Source organism: Oryzias latipes, chromosome 3, assembly GCF_053564925.1.
Source record: "Oryzias latipes strain Hd-rR chromosome 3, Olatipes_Hd-rR_3.1".
In the NCBI taxonomy this organism is placed as follows: domain Eukaryota; kingdom Metazoa; phylum Chordata; class Actinopteri; order Beloniformes; family Adrianichthyidae; genus Oryzias; species Oryzias latipes.
This window is the reverse complement of record NC_136239.1, coordinates 34,269,897-34,284,898: the sequence shown is the minus strand read 5'-3', so window position 1 is coordinate 34,284,898 and position 15,002 is coordinate 34,269,897. Positions and strand designations below refer to the sequence as shown.

The following is a 15,002-nucleotide window of genomic DNA, read 5'->3' as shown; positions in this document are numbered from 1 at the left end:
GAAGATGAAATGAATTGAAAATGTTCTAATGAACTTGAGTTTTAGTCTGCAGCTTCTATACAATCTCTCCAAACACAATCTACCTGCACAGCAGACAGCTCAGTGGGTAAACCAGGAAAAATAAGAGTCATTTTATTAAATGTTAGAGGAAAAAGTCCCACTCAATCTGTGTTATCTGTCAAGAGAAGCTTGCATATGCTAATGTAGAGCCAGGTGAGCTGTCAGGAGACTTTTACCTGAAGGAAACAAAATAAAAACAGAGTTGAGGATGATATTAAGAGGCACAAAAACGTTTTATGCCATGAAAATGCAGATGTGTCGGATTTATTCACTGAGAAGCTTTTAAAGAAACTTTTCTGCAAATGTGCAATTTATTTGCAGCACTTTTGCAAATCAAATGGACAAAATTGATAAGTCTCTGTCCTTTCAGCTGAAGAAATTCTCTTAAAGATCCGCTCCAATGAAAAAAAGTGTTTTTAGTGTTTTTGACATGTTCTTGTGGCATTTCTCTGATGATGGACATATGTCAATAAGAAAATTAAGCTTAAAAAAATGCATTTCTGTGTATTTCTTTCCTGAAATTGTTGTGAATCAGGAGCAGAAAAAAAGGCATCTGAAAAAGAGCTTATTTGTGATAGGAAATGCGCTGGGCGGGCCACAAACTCCCTGCTCTGCTCCATTCCGATGCATCCACTTGGAGACGTCTAGATCCATGTACGTCTTTCCTTGTTCAATCTGTCTCAAAACTGTATGGCCAGTTTTGAGACAGATTTTGCTCACCATTTCTGTGCACCGCTTATGTTATATTGGGGTTGTCAGAGGCTAGAAGCTAGCAGAAGAGCATGTAAACAGAGAGCTCTAAGCAACCGAAAGAGGGGCGGGGTTGCTCCGCACAACTGAGACCATTTTCTAATGAGCTACTGCCATCCTGCAGAAACTATGCCCTTGAAAACAACACAGATTTGGTTGATTTCGGCTAAAAAATGGCAGAATCCTAACTAAAAGACCACTGAGAACACTTGGATCAAAAAATGATCAAGTGGGTCGATTGATGTTGACAAGGTTACTAAAGACCGTGTGACGCAGTAAACGGTAAAATCTGAGATTGCAGTTCAAAAACCTCAAATTAAGAATTTCATCTCAAGTAGTTTATGTGCAATTCAAATACACAACCTCAGATCTCTGACATGGGTGGAGGATGGTGGTCTTCCACCACTCCTGGGTGGTAGAGAGAAATGCAATACTCCTGAAAATGTAGCAAATAGGAAAAAAAACAAAATAACAAATCCAGTCTTTTTGAGATAGCTACAAAACCACTTTATTGAAAAAGCAGATTATATCACCTACAGTTAAATGATACATCCAGATTTTAATACATTAAATAACTTTAGACTTTTCTCAGGTCATGTTTAGATAAATAAATCTAGTCTCCTTTTTAAATGATGCATCTAGGTACTCAAAAATACTTAGCGACATAAAAAGACGTGACAGGTGTTGAGATGTGCTTGTTGGAACTACCGGTAAGAGGAGGAGAAGAAGTGTGCTCTGTCCAAGTGATTTGTTTTTTTAAAGGAAAATATGATTAAAAAAAATACTAACCTCTCTTTATGTACAGAATCACTAGTTGTGTGCTATCCAACTGAAACTGGAGTAGTAATTTTAAACACGTGAATTAAGACAGCTTCAAAGGGGATTCTCTCCGGTTGGGTTTTTCTGCAGTTGGAGATTTTTGTGCAGGTTCATTCAGACTCGTTTTTCAAGTACAGCACTTGACCCAAAGATGGGGTCAACCATAGGACAATGGGGGTATTTCTCCTGTACACTTTGCAGTCCTTTTTCCCCTCCACTTTTGAAAGCACAAATCATTTTTACATTCACATGAATCTCGTTAGATTGCAGTTACATCGCAAACATACTTTACTCGTGAGTTTTCCTGGCTTCACTCTCTTGTTTCTGACACATTCAGTAGTTTAAAATTTGCTGCAGCATCACAGCGCAGTTCAGATATTTGCAAGCAATGGCTGGGGACTGATATTTTTTTTTGAACAGGTGGAGGCAAATAAGCTGATAGATTTGTGCAAACCCTTCATATTCCACATCTGGTATCCAGGAACTAGACACAAACATCTTGGAGTAAGATATGTGCTATTAAGACGGCGCGGAGAGCTTGCTGCCCTGCAAAACACAGTGAGGTGCATGTGCCATGTACCCGCCACTGCACACACACCCTCACACAGTCATACTTTAAGACAACATGTGAAATAAGCACATATAATGTTGGGGTTTATCTGCAGAAAACTGACAAATCGTTTCGCTTTAAATGAGAATTTAAACCAAAGGTCTTCAGATGGCAATTTAGCTTGAATCCAGCGGGGAAAAGTGAGAGCATCCTTCCAGCACCATGTTTCAAGTGTTTCTGTCTCATGCGGCTCTTCTTTTGCATATATATACACACACTCTCACTGGGTTAAACACGTGAGCGCCTGCCAGCATGGGCAAACACGCAGGTTAAAATCCCTTAAAAAAACATGAGTGGGACCAGCATCTTCACGATTTCAGGGACAAATCTCCCATCCCCACCCCCAGAACACAACAGCAGACTTCATGGCGGACCGCACAAAAAACACACCTACTCTGTTTTAAGGCAAGTGGATGAACGGAGGTTCCTCATAAAATGATCAGCCTATGTGCTCATGTGACAAAAAACAGTGTGAATCAGCAGGAGACACCTTTTCTGAGCAGACGTTGAGCAAACTGATTTGCAAATAAACATATTTTTTTGTTTCAGCTCTGAAAAACATTTGAAAAGAGTCCAACATAATGATTTTGTAAGAGTTTAAGGAGTTGAGACTAAACAGTTTTTGGAAAATGTGTGCATTTTTACATTAATACTGATTTGTAGGGTGAAGGGGTGCAAACTTCAAACTGACTACTTAGCAGTAAAGCCATTACTTTAGTTACTTAACCCAAAAAAATGGAAAAATAAAGAAATGTATGGGAGAAAAAAAGAAGCAGTTAATCAAAGGAAGCACAAAACATACTTATGTGCAAATACTGTTTGATCAAAGTCTGTTCCCACAGAGGGTGTGGATCCCTGACCCTCTGACAGACGTGGAGACGCTCCGGTTCCTGAAGGAAAAATGATACAACGGAGCCAAAAGCCTGGCAAGAGCTTCACCTCTGACCACTTCAATAGAGCAAAAGTACGATCAAAAAAAATCTACATCTAGAAATTTATGTGGAAATCCTCTGCGAAATATATATTTACTTATAAAAAACAATCTATGTGCATCTAAATTTTTTTTCCATCATGATATGATCATTAATTAAGACATGGTGAATCTCTTGTCTAAGAGGAATGTCAGGCGGTCCTCTGGGACTGTGGTGCTACTCTGATGTCGGCACAGAGCCGAGTTCTGTCAGGTTCTAGTTTGCACAGCTCTGTGTCGTGACGCTGGGTGTCGCTTGCATAGCCTGTAGCAGGATTCTGTTTGAGCTGCTCCAAAGACACTGCCTGCCCGGTCCAGCCAGCACCAGAATGTCGCTGCACCTTCCGTCACAATCGACGGCAGCATTGGCCCAGACGGCGTTGCCTAAGCCGCTTCAGTCGGAGCGAAGAGCCAGGAGAGGGAGAGGGGGGGGGCAGGATGGGAAGAGGTCAGAAGGAGTGACGTCAGCATGGGGCCTCTGGGCGAGCGGGTTTCAGGGTCACGCGCTTGAAGGGGAAAGGGGGGGGTGCAGATGGAGGAAGAGGGCGGGAACCCTTTCTCCCCAGTGTGATGTTGCAGAGGAGCTGCGGAGTACAGGTCCCCACCCGGGCTGTCCTGCTGAGGGTAGGGGGGTTAAGAGCACCTCAGTTTGCCTCTTCGTGGCTTTTCTGCATTTGGTGTCTCAGATCTTGGAAGGGGTACTTGGTTTGGTCCTTCACAGTTCAGTAACGTGGAGGGGGTAGCTTGGAGGCGGGTGGGCCGGGACCTTAGACTGGAGTCGGTGGATGTGGCAGCCGTGACAGAGAAGGTGACTTTCCAGGGGGTAACAGCGGTGGCCCTCTTCATCGTTTAGCTGAAGTCCACAGTCCTGGGGGGGGGGGGGGGGGGGGGGGGGGGGGGTGCAGAAAGGCAGAACATGAATGCACCACAAACACAACTCCATCCTTCACCTTCAGTATCTTTACGCTTTGAGAATATTTGATTAAAAAACACATCAACATTTAGCTTGCAGACTAAATGAAACAGAAGGAAGTGGCTTAACCTTAAGAAGCCCCTGAAGTTACAAATTCAAATCTTTCATCTTTATCAATAAGTTTGATTTGATTTTTCACAGGTATAGAACCAAAAATGTCTATTAGCAGTGCTGCAGAGGGAGAGCGATGAAACTCTCTTTGGAAGATCCCATGTTCGGTTCCTGCCTTGCCTGCCCATGTGTCGCAGTAACTTTGGGCAAGACACGGAACCCCCCCCCCCATTGCTCCGGCCATCAGTGTGTGAATGTGTGTGTGAATGTGGAATTGATACTTTACAAGTATAGACATCATTTACCATTATACCGTTGACCACTAGAGGAAGAAATAACATGGAACCTGGACGAAAACATTCTTTTCATTTTGATTGAAAAGAAATATATATATTAAAACTGAGATTTTTATTTTCATTGCAGTGCCAGTTGCACCTATGGGTTGATGGAAAAACACAAGCTGGTGTTGTGTGATGCTGGAATGATCGAAAAATAAAAGTTCGACTCAGAAAACATGCGCAAGAGATCAGAAAAACAACAAATCTCCCAACCCCACATGAATGCACCTAAACAAAGGTCAATTTATTTGTAGTGCACCATCTATGGGGAGACACCAAAATGCAGGGAAAATAAAACATTAATAAAGGTTATCAATATAATTTATTCCAGTTTGGTGGGCCAGATTAAATAGTTATGGCCCTCAGGCCGTAGTTTGCCAACGCCTGATATAGAGGGATTTCTGCTGCTTCTAGAAATAATTGTGATAACTAGTCATAGTAGTTTTTGTGTTATGTATTATCTATTTAACTGATGGAAATGAGAGAGCCACTGCAGGTTTATGAATGACAACTCTGACCCTGCAGAGGAGTTCAGCACAGGACTGACAGGATGAGACCTCCTGGGTGGGTCCTGAACATACCACAGCGATTACATAAACTCCCTGACCACTCCAAGGATCTTCATCTAGCTAGAAATGTGCAAAAATATTGGTTTCATTAGTGTGTGTGCCCTTCCACTGTTAGTGTGTCTCACTGCTCTGTCTGCTTGGCATCCAATGAGCAAACGGTGGACAAATCTGATGGGTTCCAAGATCACAGAAAGCCTTTTCTCCCCACAGAGTGTCTAATGAATTTGGCTGCTCCAGAATGATTCAGATCCCACTGGCAGAAGCCATTCACATAAAGGAATGATTGCTGCAGGAAATGTGTTTCGCTACCTTTTTACTGTCACTCGTGACTGAGGTGGAGTGTTGAAACTCCAGCATTTCACGACAACCCCCCCAGCTGAGATCTGAGCCAAACGCTGGAATGTGCATTGTCAATGAGTCACAATGTTAAGCTGTAACCTTGAGTTTGTATCCGTTTCTGTGTGTGTGTGTGTTTCCCTTTTTCTGCGTCTCCTTCATCCCAGCAGAGCGATGAGTCACTGTCACTGGGACAAAGCTCCAGCTCCGACTCTGGCTTCCAGCGTTTCAGACAGACGATGTGTTAGTGATCGCGCACAGTGAGATGTGCATGCTGGGAAAACATTTCAGCATGCTTGTTTTCGGCCCCATCTATTTTATTCCAAAAGGCAGAGGAGCTGATTCATGTGTTAATTTAAAAACATCGACTCCAGCTGTAGTCAGGAGACGTCTGCTGCTACTCGTATCCTGAGTGAGTGAGTATGTGTGTGTGTATGTGTGTAGGGGGGGGGTGCACTTACTTCACACTGGTAACACTCCACATGGTAATCCTTGTCCATAGATACCACTCGGATGGTTTCCTCTGAGCCCTGCAGGTGCAAGCAGAGTCAGACCTTCACTCCTGTTCAAGGTTTGCAGAAGAAGCGATTCTCCGGTTGAATGCTGCAATTAACTACTGCTGTTGAATTCAGAACAACTAAATCAATCAAACCTGCACATATGATATGCAAGAGAAGGGGAAAAGCTGCCGCAATCCAACCAAAAGTGTGAGTGGAAGCCGGAAAAATGAGACGGTGACTTCAGTCTATCTGACCATACCTCTAAAAGTCATGATTGATTAGACACACAGAGACAAAAATAGAAACTGCTGGTCCTTTCATCAGTTAGTGAACAGAACACAATGCTCCAGAAGGGTTTAGGCCAAATGAAGATGTGTTATTATAGAATGGAGGTTGTACAGCCCTAATAAAAATGTGAAAGTGCTCTTTTCTGATCCTAGTGTTTTAGTAAAACCAGTCTTGCTTGCTTTCAGGCTTCAGTATAGTAAGAAGCACACACAGAATTGTAAATGTTTTTTAATAATGTTTTTTTTTTTTTTTAATCTCTGAAGTTTATCGGTTTTGTTATCAAAGCTCCATTTTACTTACTGTCATAACAGCAAAGTATAGATTCACTATAGATCCCTAACACTAAAAGATTGTATTTTTATGTCAACAAAAGCCCCACTGCAATCATCTTTTGATTTATTGTAAAAGCGTTCTCAGTGGTCTGTGTCATTTTCTAGGACATAGTTTCTGCAGAGCGGCAGGAGTTCATCAGAAACTCAACTCTGAGTTGTCGGCGGGAAAGTTGGGGTGGAAGTCAGCCTCCACTGATATTCCATTATCCATCTGTTTACACTCTTTCCCACAAGCTCACTACAGCCCTTCACAACTCCAACCTAACATTAGCAGTGCAACAAAAATGGCGAGCATCATGGGAGCATTCCAGTTTTAAGCCAGATGCAGCTCAGATGAGGAAAACATAAACGCTAATGAATCTATATGTCTACAAGTGGAAGCAGAACAGAGGGGAGCAGGGAGACTTTGGGCCACCCATTTCAGTTGCTGCATCACAGCTGAGAGCTTTTTTTCAAGTTGTGTTTTTTAATCTGCTTCTGATTCAGTGGAGTTTGAAAAGAGAAACACTAAGAAATGCAGTTTTAAGCTCAAAGAGCCTACACCATGCTATTCTTTAAGGTTTTATAGAAACCATATCCATTTTTATGATAATGAATTACTTTTGGCACACAATTTTTTTTATTTTTTTATTAAATATTAGTTATTTTCCTGAGCTCCATTCTAACCCTGAACAGCATTTCAACGGCTTTCGCTCTGTGTGGGTGGCGCCCATTTCATGACGTCAACCCAGAGTCGCCCTCGGCAGTGTGTCTGCGTCTCGCCCACAAAAACAAACATCATCCAAACTTTTGCAAAGATGGATGTGAATACTGCACATATAAAATGAAAGCGTTTTGCCGATCACTGCTACGTCAGCAGAAAACCGGTGTTCGTGTGTTAGCTTGGGGGCGGAGCTGGCAGCACAGACTCTTCCTTGAAGGGGCTGTTCTTCACTGACCAACATCACAATGTGAGAACCAGCTCGTTTTCGTGGGTTGGGAGGGGTTAGTGCCAAAAGTGCAGATTTTTAGTGGAATACTCAGAAATGCATGAATAGATCAAAATACTGCTTTGGGGTTATTTATAGGGAGGAATGAACATTATAACACACTTTAAAAATTGATTTTGCATGGTATAGGCCCCTTTCAATTCTTTTTTATATGTCTGCCATCATGAATTTTTTTTTACATGTTATAAACACCAAAAACACAATTTTAAACCACTTCTCGAACCACTTCGTGAATTAAAATCATTTCTGAAAGGGGAAGTCCAGTTTCTGACAGGCAGGAACATTTTTCAGAAACGTCTGCCATGACCCGACACACCAAGTCTTTCTCAACTTTACACTAACAGCACAGAGACTTCTCCAAAAGCAGCATAAGGCTGTTTTTAAACAAAAATACAATACAAACCTTCTACATTTCCATTTTAAATAGTGTAAGCTAAAAGCAAAAGAACTGTAAGAAGTCCAACCAACCGTCTGATTGTTCTTTACCTGAGCAGGAAGGATGGGCTGGTTGCATGAGGCGCATTTGGGAGCAAAAACTCTGTCATAAAAGAGATAAAAAAAGTCAAAAATATCAAACGTGTTGAGTCTGAATATAACTTGAATCAGGTAAATTTGTAGCTCTAAACATGAAGTGTTTCTAATCCAATGCATCTGTATTCATGAAACTGTTTACAATCACAAAACCAAAGAAGCTTTATTATTAAAATGAAAATGTAAACACAATAAAGTAGATAAAAACAGATAAAGGGCCTTTTTTTTTCTTACGTGTGGTAGTCTTTGACACAGTAGATGTTGTTTTCCACGTCAACAGTGAAAGGAACTCCATCTAAACCCTCTTTACAAACCACACAGCGGAAACAGCCAGGATGGTAGGACTTGCCCAACGCCTGGAGGATCTGAACACCAACACAGACAAGATGAAGGAACACCTCAGAGTTTAGGCTGACTTCCAAAATTTATTTGATTGATTCTTACTTAGAAAATACAATATGAATTCATTAAATCCACATCAATTTCTTGTGTTTTTTCAACCCCAAAAACAGATTTTTTATTGTGTGTTTTGGCTCCACTGATGAAAACGGTTAATCACACACCAAAAAGACAATTCTCCAAATTTTTCTTTGATTGATATTTGATTCATGTTGAATCATAAATCCAATGTAATTGGGAGCTTGTGAAAGGATGCTCGACTACCCCTAGATTAACATCACACCATCGAACAAATACAGCTGCAGAGGGAGAGTGAAGTTCTCACCATCTCCATGATGAGGTGACCACACACGAAGCACTTCTCCGCCGTCTGTTGGAAACCGGAGTACTGCGGGCCACAAAAAAAACCAACAGGAATTATTATATTCAGCTGTGAAAATGTTCAATTAACACTTTGGAGGTAAAAATGAAGGACTGGGTGCCATCTATACAGGGTGCTGTTGCACTCTGACGCGAGGACTTGACTGTTCCTCCATCAAACCTTCAAGTTTGATAAAGAGAAACATTACGCGTCTTCTCCTCGTTAAAATAAAACACCCGTGTCGTGTAAACAAGCTCCTTTCTCCTCAGCCAGAGCCCAGCAGATAATTAAGGGGACCATCTGCGCTGCACAAGCCCTCTTTGGGTCATGACCTGATGACATGCAGGGCCTGGAAGAGGAGGAGAACAGCTACAAGGTGAAGGTGGTGATGGGCAGCCTTCCCCCAGCCCTGACATGAATTTGCCATCTGCCGTGACCACCACCCCCACCCTACCAAAGAAACACCCCGGGGGTGACAGGGCAGGCTCGCTTGGTCTCAGTTGACATGGGGAAGTGGATGAAGATTGGCAGCATCATCAAATCTTCAGCGACAGAGAGGCGCAAAGCAGGAATTAAAGAGTTTCCTGATGAAGCAAAACTGTAAGATGAAGGATTTTCACCAGATCCTCAATGCATATAAAATAAAACATCAAAAATATGAACTGATTTTGCACCTAAAATAAAAATGCAATTACTTCTGTCTGTTTGTCCCAACTAAAAGAGTTTGTGTGATGGATTTGATGCAAATGAGGTAAAAGAAAATCCTATTTGAAGCCTTTATTTGTAGGGAGAGTTGTAGAATGGCAGCACACATCCACGATTCCTCTGAACTCCAGGCAACTGGAGTGTCAGGCCATCATGAAACAGTGGTTAGGAGATGGGGAATTAAGTCAGTAACCATGGAAGTGCAGGTGACTCACCAGAAAATCCTCCTCACAATAAACCTTCCCATTGACGTTGTAGAAAGCTTTTCCTCGCAGCCTTCTTCCTGCAAACAAACATGAGCTCTAAAGTTCTGGAACCAGTATTTAACATAAAAATACATTTTGAACAGAAATTGGATAATGTCGATGTAGAAAAAAACACATTTTACTCTACTCCACTATTCTGTTAATGACTGCTTCAATTTTAATTAGATAAATGCAATCAACTTTGGAGAATATTTTTGCACATCTTGAGTTCCTTCTGCATAATCTTTGACCACACAAATGTGTCCATGTTGCACAATATGAAGATATTTTCAAAGCAGACCGGTACAGGAAGTTGAGAGGAATGTGCAGAGGAAGCAGCATTAACTAACAAGCGGACCAGTTAACCATTAACATGCAGTTCTGGGAGTCACAAGAAAACCAATGTGCAGCACCAATGTGAGGGTTGTCTGTCAATGTCATTTCTCAGCCTAAGGTGCAAAATGATGTTTAGAAATTCACCTAAGACAAATGTTTTTTCAGCTAGTGGATTTAAAATTAATCCAGGGATTTCCATTTTCTGAATTTTTTAATTTTTTAGTTACAAAAACATAACAAAAGTCAGACATAGGACATTAAAAGAGATAGAGATAAAAAAATCTGTTAACTTATGTCAAGTAAACGTTTGCTTTTTCTCAAAACCTCCACACATTCTGTCTCCAGCAGCAGGTCAGGGCAGAGCAGATGGTTGGTGGCTCTCTGTCTCCATTCAGCTTCTGCAGCCATCGCTTCAATCACAATTTCATTCACAACACATAAACAATCGATACAGCACCTCTGTGAGCAAGGTTTCCCATGATCCTCTGCTCCTCCCTTCTGAGGCTTTGTGCACAGCTTCCAGAAAAAGCAACAGAGGACAGGCGTGAAGGTGTCCTTCACTGTGACACATGCAGAATACCTTGCAGTTTGTTTGGTAAACTATTATAGTATCAAGTTGAAAAATTTAGCTTCATTAAAAGAAAAGCTAAAATTTCCTCGGCTCAAATTAAGATCGATGAGGAAACTTCAAAATAACGGGACAAATCCAGCTGCAAGTCATCAGCATAAACACATCTCTAAATCAGAGCGAGCACAGGTTCTGCACGCCCAGTACAAGAACTGAATTCCTGCGGCAGAGCCTTCATTCAGCAGAATCCAAGTCATGAATCCAATCTGAAAAGGAAATTCTGCTGCGGGCTGGCTTCTGCAGCCCCCCTGCCATGCATCTCACACAGCTCGCCCATTCAAACGTACTTAAAAGCAGCCGTGTCTATCTGGCAGCTCGGTGACTTCAGCCGAAGCCTTGCAGACTAAACCCACAGATCTCATAAATCTGCCGGATTAGTCAGATTTAATTGTTGTCCCCGGTCCAGCACTGGTTTTTATGGGAGTCCCGCTTCGTCACAGAAAAATCTGAACTCTGGGAGATGGTGAGAGATGTGAAACAGCCTCACAAATGTCTGGAACTGCAGAGGAACGCACAATAGGTGAGACTTTTTAAAAGGAGGAATCTGCATTCTGGAGGAAAGAAAAAAAATGCGTGAAGCCGGACTCAAACAGCCTTTGAGAGTGAGGCAGCCCTCAGACGCTCAGGAATGGTGGGGCTACAGTGTGAAGCGCAGCAGCGGGGGCTGCTGTGAGCTGCTCTGTGGCCTCTGCTCCGCAGTTTAGGGTCTGGAAGGTGAATACAAAGGCCCCAGTGCTGATGGCTGCAAGGGGAGCAGGCCGACTGAGCAAACGGGGACATTCTTTCTGCCTGAGGTCACTAGCTGGTCCTATTCATCCCCCCCCCCCCACACACACCCACACCCCCACCACCTCTCCAGCACCCGCTTCCCTCACTGGGAAAAGGAGGGGGAGGGCTCCATGCCTTCTTCTCTCCCCTTTGGCCTTTTGTCAGCAGACAGGCCGAACATCCTCACAGTTTCAGGGAGCCTGCATGGAACTGGATCCAAAACTAGTTTTAAGATTCGACGGACGAGCCGAACACACCTGATAGTGGAGAGCAGGCTTCAATTTAGGGTCCAACAGGTAAAGGGAAGCCGTCTCAGCGTCAATCTACAGTTTTCTGCATTATCTGAGTCAAAACAAGCAGGAAGACTAAATATAATCCATCCAAGAGCAACTAAAACTAAACATGGCAGCTTGATCAGTAACCCAAACTGAGTCAATATTCTCAACAATGTGGAATAACAGGGAGCGATCTCCTCCCACTCAGCTCACGTTTCTGCACAGCTCTCTGCAGCCTTGACCTCTTCTCTCCTTAATGTTGCTTGCATTTAATATCTGGCCATTTAGGAAACAGGACCCATTCCGCTAATGCACCCATTCTGAATCAGGGTGTTGCCATGGATATGAGCCTTCGTTTTATAAAAGAGGACTGATGTGGCTTTGTGGCGAAGGTATTATTTGGATAACATTTCCTGTTTTGAGCGGTTTGTACGAGATCACGATAACCCACAAATTTTCATGAAAAGACTAAATATTAAAGAGAAGGATTTACTTCTTTTTCTTTTCATTTCTGAGATATTCCCCTGTAAGTCTCATCTCCAGCAAACTCACAGAGACATGATAGATCATCTGAAACATTACACTTTCAGTTTTTTGAGGTATCTTCTGAAGATGTAATAAATTGACTTTCTGTCTACAAAGATATGAAGAAAAAAACAGAAAGAAGGCAAATATATAAAGAGAAACGTTCTGATTCTAAAAAAATATCCTCATAGAATTTCTCTCAGAAGTTTGGTCTGTTATTCTGAGGATTTAGCTAAACCAAATGTGTGAAATTTTATTACTAATGATGCTACTATTTACTCTTTTTTGACACTATATTTAAACTACTGGCCTCTTGGTTTCACTTAATCCACTTATTAAGACTCTAAAGGTTTTTTTTTTCTTTCAAAAGTCTAATAATAAAGATGGTATTCACTGCAAAAGCTGACAGGTTAATAAGAAAAAAGCTCAATTAATTTGAAAAGGATTCTCAAGCTGTCATAAAAACTGCAAAAGCTGCTTTTTAACCCAAAAATACAATACACAAAAAAAGTCCTGATTTTAAATTATTTATTTTAAGTAAACCAATTTATAAAACATCTGAATGCAGAAAACAAATGACAGCCCAGAAAAACCGTAAATCTGTGAAAGTTAATAAGGATTTTTGTTGTAGATTTAAACATTTTATCATTCAAATTAAACGAGCATTAAACAGCTTATTATTAAAATAACATAAAAATAAGAAAAAAACTAAAGTGGACCTCAGATGGAGCTGAACACTTTGACACTAGAAGGAACGAAAAAGCTACAGAAGTTTCATGCAGAAAACCAAAAAAGCCAGACAAGCATCTCAGTCGTGGAAAAGCTTCCCAGCTTCTCAATATTCACATAAAGAGAGCTTTAGGCCAACAGAAAATCAAGTTATGTTCTTTTAGATAAATATCTTCTGAAATGTTCTCTGTGAGATGCTGCAGAAGGGTTGACCTCTCAATGAAAACAGTTCTCTGAAAGTCAAAAATCATTCCCTTTTTTTCCTCTCATTGAAATTTTTGTTGCGGTTAATTCAATAACTTAAGTCAATCTCCCATGTCGGGACATTTGACTGACCAGGTGGGGCCTGTAGTGGGAGAGGAGTTTGAAGGGTGATTGAAGGTAGAGACACGAACGATTTCAACCTGAACACCTTCCTTCAGGAAACAATGACTTCCAAACTTTACTTTTTACCATTAAACAGCGTCCCAACACAAACTTGAAACCACTGAAGTCCAGAAAAAGGTTCAAGCTTATTTCTTGAGTAAAAAAACAGTTTGGTGAGTCTGATAAATTCTACAGATGATTGAAAAAAAATGAAGCATTATCCTTTATTTAAGTCAAGACAAGTATAAGAGCTTTTATGTTTCTTAGCACTTTTTTTGTTATAAATTTTGGTCTGATAAAAATTTAACATAAGGGGGTATTCAGACGGAAAAAGTCTGTTGTTCCGGACCGAGTCCTCTCAATTAGGTCCGTATCGAGTCCTGAACCTTGCGTTTGATCTGTATTCAGTTTGCCGTCAAGCGGACATTTCTGTTTTGAACTAAAGCTTGTAAACAAAGCCACATGACTAAAGATCTCTTCAGTCATTGGCCAGGAATTACGAGGGCGGGGCAAAGCAACAAAAGCAAAAATGATGGAAGTCTAGGGCTTTGCAATCCTCGTCGGGGTAGTTCACTGATTAAAACGTTATATTTCGCTGACCAATTTTGAACGTCTGTATCAACGTCAGGTACAACTTTTGCTACTTTGGTATTGGTGAGGCATGTATGTAAGCTGACTATGAAGTGTTTATGACATATAGATTGTCGGGAAAACAGTGTGAGAGGCAATGTGTATCATGTTAAAAGCACGGTAGTTTTGATGATCCAGTTGTTCCGCTTCGAGCACGGACTGACTGAGACTGAGAAATCTCAGTGATCCAACAAACTGAGATTACCTCGAAAGATGGGTCTAAGAGCAGTTCCTGGACCCAGACTAGGGTCCGCTTGAGTTTATTCAGACTGAAAATTTGTTCCGGATCATCGGGGGAAACGAACTCTGGTTTACTTTAAGTGGACCAAATGTGTCCAGTCTGAATACGTCCAAAAACGGACCAAATATATTAGTATGTTAACTAACAAACTGTTTTTGATGGGAAACGTAAGATGGTGTTAGCAAAAAAACAAACTAGAGGTAAACAGGTTTAGGGTCAAAAACATCAAATAACAATGTTAAATACATGATGTTCAAAGAGGCAGATAGGAGTTTTAAAAGTGGGAGAAAACCAGATAAACCAATGCTTTCTGCCTTCAGGTTTGAATGCAAAACTAAAGCAGTGTATAAGTATCCTGAGCTTCCACCGACATTTAAGATGTTTTAAGACGATATGTACATAAAGACACATTGGTTCTGCATTTAAACCCAGACGTCTGAGACAACACTGCTCATCCTTGTGTGACTTTGAAACTTAATTCTGTACTTTGCTTTTAATCTTCAATAATTAACAGGGTGTATATATTTTTCCCCAGGCGAACATGTTTCTTCCTGCTTCCCAGTTCTGAGCTTATCCCTGATCACTCCAAACAATCAATCATGCAGTCGCCACACCTCTCCTCCATTAAAGACACTCTATCATCAGCGTAGATCCCAAACAAGGGATGGATTTAGAGCT

At 41.3% G+C, this 15,002-nt stretch overlaps 1 protein-coding gene across 2 annotated transcripts in view; it reads right to left on the bottom strand.

The window, feature by feature from the left end:
- Positions 1-1,293: 1,293 nt before the first annotated feature.
- Positions 1,294-15,002, bottom strand: part of wtip (WT1 interacting protein) — a 30,492-nt gene continuing 16,783 nt past the window's right edge. The window contains exons 3-8 of one of the 2 annotated variants that reach the window (XM_023953647.2): positions 9,797-9,864; positions 8,841-8,903; positions 8,351-8,481; positions 8,054-8,123; positions 5,938-6,006; positions 1,294-4,077 (exon numbers count right to left, since the gene is read on the bottom strand). In XM_023953647.2, coding sequence (XP_023809415.1) covers positions 3,925-4,077; positions 5,938-6,006; positions 8,054-8,123; positions 8,351-8,481; positions 8,841-8,903; positions 9,797-9,864 — 554 coding nt within the window. In that variant the 3' untranslated portion in view covers positions 1,294-3,924. The remainder of the gene's footprint in view (positions 4,078-5,937; positions 6,007-8,053; positions 8,124-8,350; positions 8,482-8,840; positions 8,904-9,796; positions 9,865-15,002) is intronic. The other variant, XM_023953648.2, reaches the window with a different exon arrangement.